At 44.2% G+C, this 8,797-nt stretch overlaps 1 protein-coding gene across 1 annotated transcript in view; it reads right to left on the reverse strand.

The window, feature by feature from the left end:
• The window catches only part of LOC111956444 (potassium/sodium hyperpolarization-activated cyclic nucleotide-gated channel 2-like), a 71,393-nt gene that overhangs the window by 16,928 nt on the left and 45,668 nt on the right, over positions 1-8,797 (reverse strand). Inside the window, exon 4 of the mRNA XM_070436583.1 lies at positions 1,611-1,829. Coding sequence (XP_070292684.1) covers positions 1,611-1,829 — 219 coding nt within the window. The remainder of the gene's footprint in view (positions 1-1,610; positions 1,830-8,797) is intronic.

Below are 8,797 nucleotides of genomic sequence, written 5' to 3' on the forward strand. Positions count from 1 at the left end.
TGTGGGGACAGATGTTTCCTGATTGGTAACCTAACCAGTAAAATCCAGACCATATATCGGGTATGACAGTAATTAATCAGTTGGAAAAAGGCTTTGTATGGGCTATGATGGGACTCAATCTAATCAATACACATGGTTTAAAAAAGAACTCCTGGAAAAAACTCCTGGGCTAGGGCAGCAACCACTTGTTCATATAATATAATGATATATTTTAAAATCAACCTAACGTGAGGGGGGGGGGGGTGTTTACACGGACAACACCTGTACAATATAATTCAAAGGGCTGAGCTTGCTTTATGCAGGTTTGTATCGTGTAGGCCAATGCAACTATATTTAAAAGAGTAACTCACAGTCTGTCATCACTAGCGTTGTGTTGTTAATTTCAGGTAGGCTAATAATTTTGGATTGAAAAGGTCAAGGTAGCCTAGCCAATGTAACCAAATTTGATCATATTCACATTTTCAGAAAATATATTTATGTATTTATAGTCATTTACACAAATAAATGGGTTATAAATGCATAACATTAACAAGATGACTTTGTTTACCCTCCCCAGAGATGACAGGGCGCCCTGGCTGTAACATATGAAGTTGTGGTTGTTATCCGTAGCCTACAGTTGATCCGTCTGAAAAATCATCTAATTCTCATCCCATACAGCATGTCAGATTGATAACGTTAAGGTGTAGGGCTGCTGTAACGTTTCTGTTTGTGTCTGTTGGGAGTGAGGTGTTATCACACTTGCTAAATAAATACCGGAGGAAAGTGGAGAGCGTTCTTTGTGCTTTGCTAGACGACTTGCCTTGTGCCGGCCCGCACAACCTGTGATTTCTGTGAATCTGATTGGTCAAGACACACACAAGAACCTCCTCCGACATGAACGACAGATACATTATTGTATGTGAGTTGACAAATCATGAAGCAAAACAGTCTAAAAAATGAAAATGTTTCCCTCTTGTTAACACTTTTGAATCAATATTCTCATTAAGCAAAATCAAAAATGGTGGGGCGCTGCGGGCTGTAGGTTCAGAAGAAAATTTACCAAAAATACAAACACTAAAATAGTGGACATTATACCACCAACCTAAAGGAACTTTAGAGACTGGAAGAGGCATTTTCTCTGCACAGGTAGAGCCCTGTCTGTGCATGTGCCTGGTACTGCCACGTCATTTTTAACACTTGATAACACTTGATTTAGTCTACATCATCATCAATATTGAGTCTAGATGGCTGATACTCGCATCAGAGAGACGCAGAACGGCATAGAGAGGTAAATCACAACCAGTAAAAGAAGTCAAGCTAGCTAATCAGCAGATTAGCAGATTTACATAAATCATCAACGATCAGCTGATAGCCTACCCTCTGTTCCTGATGTGACTGTCTTTAGGAGGCACTGTAACTAGCTTGCTTACCAGTTGTGATGATGATTGAGTGCGTTGTTGCAGAAATAAATAGGCCTATGTTCAAAAAAACGTTTTTTATTTTGAGCACATGCACCCTGAAAGGTCTGTGCATGGCCCTGGTTGGGTTGTTGCAGGAAAGAGGGAGAGAGAGAGAGAGAAGGATGAAGACAGAGGGAGAGACAGAGGAATAAAGGGATAAAGTAGTTTTACCTTCTCCTGGTACTGTCGTCGGGACGAGTCCAGGGACTGGATGAGTGCGGTGGCATGGCCTATGAACACAGCGTAGCAGGTGGCCCCTACGATCATGCTGAGCATGGTGAGCCAGATATCAGACAGGCTCTCCGGGGCCTGCCGACCGTAGCCGATACACAACATGTGGCTCATCGCCTTGAACACTGCAAATGAATACAGCTCAGACCATGTGTCATTCTGCAAAGAGAAAAATTAAAGAGAAAATGAATTTAAATATGTATGAAAGACAGAAGAAAAAACATTTGGGGAGGAGAGGAGAAGAAACGAAAAGAGGAACGTTTTTGAGTTGGTGACTCAAAGTAAGAGACAAAAACTGAGAAGAAGTGATAGACTGAGGGGAGAGTAGAGAGATAGAGAGAAGAGGATAGAGGGAGATAGACCACTGTGACTGACCCAAACTTAAGGAAAGCTTTGACTATGTACAGACTCAGTGAGCATAGCCTTGCTATTGAGAAAGGCCGCCGTAGGCAGACATGGCTCTCAAGAGAAGACAGGCTATGTGCTCACTGCCCACAAAATGAGGTGGAAACTGAGCTGCACTTCCTAACCTCCTGCCCAATGTATGACCATATTAGAGAGACATATTTCCCTCAGATTACACAGATCCACAAAGAATTCCAGAGAGAAGATGATAGGGGTGTTAACCCCGAGGCTGTAACTGGCTTAAATTCCCCAATCTGGCCCTCAAACCATCCATGGTCACCGGGCCGCCTGGCTGTACGCATTGAAGCTAATGATTGATTGGTTGTTTCCATCAAGTTTATAACTTGGCTCATCGTCATACGCCCCCTCCTCCTCTAGTCTCGATAGATTAACTATTCCGTCTCCGAACCAAGAGATCGTTATTGCTCTAATTTCCATCCATACAGATGTCAAAGCGTTTATAACGTTTAGCAAAGGTAGAGAGGGGAACCCGTGTTTTGCTGGTTCAGTCAACTTACCTGTTAATTATCTAGGGATATCGTGTGTCTGGTGAAAATAAATGTAGAAATAGTAGAAGAATAAATAAGAAATCATCATTATAGACACTCTCATTTACATGCTAAAATAATGGAGGAGAACAGCAACTGTAGCGATAATCTCACAATACTATGTATAATACCAAGAAGACACACCATACCGTTCTTTTGGTGCCTTTGGTACACAATAATATTAACAATCGTGTGTGTGTGCTAAGCTGTTTGTGTGTGTATGTGTGTGTCTGTACCTGTGTGTGTGTCTCTTCACTGTACCCTGGGCTGTTCATAAGGTGTCATTTTTCTGTTTTTTTAAATATGATCTGACTACTTGCGTTCCGTTACCCTGATGTGGAATAGAGTTTCCATGTAGTCCATGGCTGCTAATGTAGTACTGTGGCGCCTCCCATAGTGTCCTGTTGCTGGACTTGGGGACTGTGGAAGAGACTTCTTGGTGGCATGTCCTTTGTGGGGTATTCATGGGTGTCTGAGGCCTTGTGTGCTAGTAGTTTAACACAGACAACTCTCGGTGCATTCAGCTTCTAAACACTTCTTACAAAAACAAAGTATGATGAGTCAATCTCTCCTCTGCCACTTTGAGCCATGAGAGATTGACATGCATGTCATTAATGTGGACTCCTATTTACGGCCAGCGGCCGAAACTTGCTGCCCTGTTTCGTGTGGAGCCCAATTTTAAATTTCCCAAGTCCCTTTTTTGCACGCTGCACCTCACACGACTGAACGACTTTGTGTTTGTTGTTCTAGCAAATTTATTGGAGGTATATTACTCTGGTCGTGAATCCACAGATAACACCAAACCCACTCTCAAATATACTGTCACCCAGAGACGCATCCCGGGCGATTAGCCAACAGAGGAATCATTAAAATGACTTCACCAGAGAGCAATGACTTAGCCACAGAGAAATCATTAACAATACTATGGCACACCAAGGAGCGGACAGACATAGGCTTTAGTCCACAATTGAAGAATCATTGGGAATTTCCTTGTGAGTTGCAACACAGAGAGCAATCCAGAACTTAATCGCCACAGAGTCTTCTTGACTAGGCCTTCTATAAAAACGCAGCATAGACTTCGTTTCAAATCACAAGCTGAATCAGTGTTTTACAGGAATCCACCCGCTCCTCCCTCACATTAGGTCTTAATGCCGGCGCCCTATGTGTCGGGTGCGCAATCTTGTAATTATGGGCGCGCATTGGCATGGTCTAAGCCTAGTGGCTTAGACAAATCGCGAATTGGGACACCAGTAACTCGGAAGAGTGTGGCGGGTGGAATTGAATCCCCCTAGGCTTGACAAGGGAAAAATATGTTGTTCTGCCCCTGGAACAAGCAAGTTAACCCACCTGGTTCCTGCGGGGCTCTATGTAAGGAGGTCTGTCTAAGCTTTAGTAAATACTAACTATTTTTTTTAATCTTACACTTGCACTTAGCACCATAGTATAAAAAATAACAATATATCAAGCACCATAACAGTACTACTAATACAGTGGCACAAACAACAGAATCAGCAGTCTTTATCACCCGCAAAGTCTTTATAAAACCGCAAACAAGTCTTTAATATAGCAACAGTCTATACTACCGCAACAGTCTATATAACCGCAACAGTACTTATATATATATCGCAACACGTCTATAATACCTCGCAACAACCGTCATATATAAGAGCAACAAGTATCTAGGACAGGTCATGTAAATCATGACCCGGCAAGTTCTTTATTACTTCCGTTAGACACGCTCCTATATACTGCACAGGTATTCAAAGTCCTTTATATAGGCACAGTCTATAATACCGCAAACAGTCCTGTTACATTGTTAGCAACTAGTCGTCCCTAGTAGGTTACCCTGGCCAGCGCTAACAGTCTATTATACTGTCAACAGTCTATCTAACTTGGTGCAAATACAGCCTCTCCAGTATATCTGATTTACGTCTTCATCCATCATCACTGACAACTAGTCTAATGGTGGAGAAGCACAATACAGTCGATTATCGATAGAACACCACGACCAGAGCACAGCAGTCCCTTTATACCGCAACAGGTGCCTTATGACCCATATGAAGGAGCATACAACAGTAACTTTCATAAGCTCATCACAAGTCTTACGTATAGCCTTGCCAACAGTCTAGTATACTTCGATGCAACAGTCACCTATATAATCGCAACAAGTCTAATGATTTATAAGCCCCGATTTACTCCATCATCCAACACTAGCTGACTAGCCTACCCTCGCAGGATAGTCTACTCTATAGGACCCCTGCTGACTGTGCAACTTCACAGCTGGCTAATATAACACAACAGACACAGGCGAGGTCGTATATACGCAAACAGTCTTATACAACCGCATGAGCGAAACATCTTTAGATCCCGCTTGCCTTCCCCGTTGTGGATGCTGATGCAATGCCAATCTATATGTACCGTTGCTTTGCAGAGACAACAGTCCTATATATAGGCCCGCAAATGTGTCTATATAACAAACCAGTCCTTTATCTAGCCAACATCCTTTATCCTAGCACAACAGTCTATACTACACGCGTATTATCATGTCTATTATATCCTTCATTTGGGGAGCAACAGATCTATCATTGCGCCAACAGTCTATCATATCGGCAACAAGTCTATATACGGGTCGTGCTAGAGCAACGTTCGGGCCTTTGAGAGCTGCGTGGGGTTGTTTGCCCGGCCCGGCAGCAGGGGTCTAGTCTAGTCAGAGGACGCGCGCAGCCAGGGCCTTTTATAAACCTGCAGCGCAGTAATATAGTACCCGCGAGGGCGCCGGCGCCAGCACGGATGGGGATAAGTGCTAACAGTCTATTACTATTCTCCTGGCCACTGGTCGGGACCGAGTCCCAGGGAACTGGGCAAACAGATCCTGATGTATTAGGCGCGTGGCCATGCCGCTAACAGCTTTATACCGCAACAGTCTTTATATGCCACCGACGGTCCAACGGCAGGACATGGTGCTTTATACCGCAACAGTCCTTTATACCCGCACCTACCACGCCTTTCTATCACGCATCGCTGGGAACAGTCTATATAATCGCACAGTCCTTTATACCGCTGGTGCGGCAGCAGTCTATAAAGCACAACAGTCTTTATACCGCAAACAGTCTAATAACATACCAGCAACAGTCTATATATCGAACTAGCTCCTCTGTATATATCCCCCGGCTCTCGCGAGGGGCGGAGTCTCACTATGGCTCCAGCCCGGTGCACACAAGTGGGCCCTAGCTTATCTACCCCCATGTGGCCTCAAATCGCCTTGGACCCCTGGAAATGATAGCTTCCGACCCATGTGTCAATTCTGAGGACAGAAAGTACTAATTGCTCCGGCCACTAGATCCTCTTATAATCCACAACTATGATGCTTTTATACATGAAGACAGAGGCAACACAGGTCTAACTATACCGCAACGCAATTGCGAGGTCTATATAACGCAAAGCAGTATAGTAGGAATGCAGCAATAGTCTATATGAGCAGACCCAGACAACATCATACGATAAAAGTAGACTAGGTATGTGAGCGAAACCATTTCTAGTGGGAGATTTAGGTGTTTGGAACAAATAGACCAGACACAGGACGTGCATTTCAAGATTTGCTATTTTATCATTTGGTTTACAGATGACGGATAGCATAGTAATCTTGCAAAAAGTTGATATTCTAGATGTGAAAGTGAAAGGGAAAGGGGGATAAGTCAGTAGTCGCAGAGATTTTGTACAACTGAATGCGATAATAGAACAAACTGAAGAGTGGCGGTATCCCTCACGGAGCATTTAACAACACCCAATTGTCGCAGCAATGGTACAGCCCAAAGAGCGTTAAGGAAGGGCGAGTGTACACTACGCTTTGGAACTTGGATCATCAAACGACCTTCACGATTAGGAGACTCATTGATCATCAAAAAGTCAGTCTGATGGCAAACATATCTCTGGTGTGGAAAATGGTCGATTTATGGCTTTTTATATGCAGATTTATATGTAAGGGGCGAAAAACAAATAGGGCCCGCCGTAAAATCTGTCGGGCACCAATTGGCACCTAGAGCACTCCTAGAACAGTAGAGAGTATCGATAGTGGACAGGGGTGGTAAGACAACACTATACTTGTTGCTACATATTCGTTGGTGCTTCCACGTAACTCAGATCATTTATCTGCAACTGCACGGCGTAGGGTAAGATCAGGTGGTGAGGGGGAGACCTAAGGAGCTAGTCAAAGTGGGCTGTCTACATAGACCACGATAGCCCACCCCAATCAAGCAGAATACCTCGATCACTACAGGACCAGAATTCAATAATAATGCCAATATTGTTTCAAATGCCAACATTAGGGGTTAGGACTACCCACTTATTTATATCTCACGTAGCGGCATCATATTACCCTGGAATAACTATAATGACTCAGCTTCTTGATAAACATGTATGAAATAGTCTGCGTTTTCCAGAGAACACTCTATACTGCACATGAAAGTGTGATGGAGGGTGAGCTCATGTGAAAAATACCCAATTTTGTGAACTATAACAGTCATCCCCACCCGCTGCACCTAATCCTACACTACACAGAGCATCAAGAAGGAAAGCACTGGTAGAGAAACTAAGGCTGGCCAAAGCTAGGGCAGTCAAGTAATTTTTGGCTCGGTCCCTGGAAGATCACCGTATGAGGCTGCCCTTACGATCAGTGTTGCCTTGAAGCACCAACCTCTTGGTTGACCACCCACGGGGCAACCACGTGAGACAAAGACTACTGCAGACATGTCTGAGTGAATACAACAAGTGGACAACACCTGCGACTAATACAGACAGATGGAGTTTATTCTGTGGAGCTCTTCAAAATCATGGCAAATCTTGCTATACTTCTATATGTACCATTTACACACACCCATTGTACTTGTTTACAACCAGTCTTCTAATTGCATTTGTAATGTCCTTTTCTTGTTTGCCACCTTTCTGTTACTGTGTAAGTTTATGTTTTTGGTCATTGTTTATTCCCTTTGTGTATTCTCTCACTTTGCCCTTGGCAAATGTTACATTTTCCTTGCATAAAGCACTTGTATTGAAATTGAAATTGAAATGATTTGAATTCGAATTGATGAACGGAGGGTAGAGAGATAAGTAGGAGGGTAGAGAGATAGAGAAGAGAAGAAGGGTGAGAGAGATAGATGAGAGAAGAGGTAGAGAGATAGTAAGGAGGGTAGAGAGGATAGCATAGAGAAAGCGGTAAGAGGCAAAGAGAGAGCGGTTAGAGAGATAGAAGGGAAGGTAGGCAGCGAATTAGAGAGGGAGGGGAGTAGAGCCTCATGGAGATGAAAAGGGGTAGAGAGATAGCAGAGAGAGAGGTGAGGAGATAGAAGAGAGGAGAGGATAGACGTAGAGGTAGAGGACTAGAGAGAGGGAGAGGATAGAGACCGCGGGTAGGAGGGTAGAGTTAGGAAGTAACTAGAGAGAGATAGGAGAGGCGGTGCAGAATGAGAGGAGCTAGAGAGACTGGGGCAGGCTAGAGAGTAGAGAGGAGTAGAGAGAGTAAGGAGGAGAGAGGGTAGAGAAGGTAGATGAGATAGGAGATAGACGAGGAGAGTAGAAGAGAAGCATGAGGATAAGAGTAGAGAGGGAGGTAGAGAGATAAGGAGACAGAGAAGGAGGTAGAGAGGATAGAGAGGAGGAGGTAGACGAGAGGAGGAGGTGAGAATAGAGGGGAGGTGGTAATCAGAGGAGAGGTAGACGAGACGAGAGAGCGGTAGCGAGTGAGAGAAGATAGGTCTAGGAGATAGAGAGAGTAGAGAACCGAGAGAGAAGACGAGAGAGAGAGAGAGAGAGAGAGGAGAGAGAGGCGAGACGGAGAGAGATGAGAGAGAGAGAGAGCAGAGAGAGAGTGAGAGAGCAGATACAAGTGAGAGAGAGAGTGAATAGAGACTAGAGATAGAGAGCAGAGTAGGATAGAGAGGATGAGAGATAAGAGAGGGCAGTGATAGACGAGATGAGAAGAACAGAGAGGAGGGTTATAGAGCGAGAGATCCCACGCGTAGGGCAAGAGAGAGAGAAGGAGGGATTAGAGAGCGAGATGGAGAGAAGAGAGAGAGAGAGAGAGAAGAGGAGAAGACGCCGAGAGAGAGAGAGAGAGAGAGAGAGAGATAGAAGAGGAGGGTAGAGAGAATAGCAAGAGAGAGAGAGGAAGGGTAGCGA

The sequence above is a fragment of the Salvelinus sp. IW2-2015 genome, linkage group LG32, assembly GCF_002910315.2.
Source record: "Salvelinus sp. IW2-2015 linkage group LG32, ASM291031v2, whole genome shotgun sequence".
NCBI lineage: Eukaryota > Metazoa > Chordata > Actinopteri > Salmoniformes > Salmonidae > Salvelinus > Salvelinus sp. IW2-2015.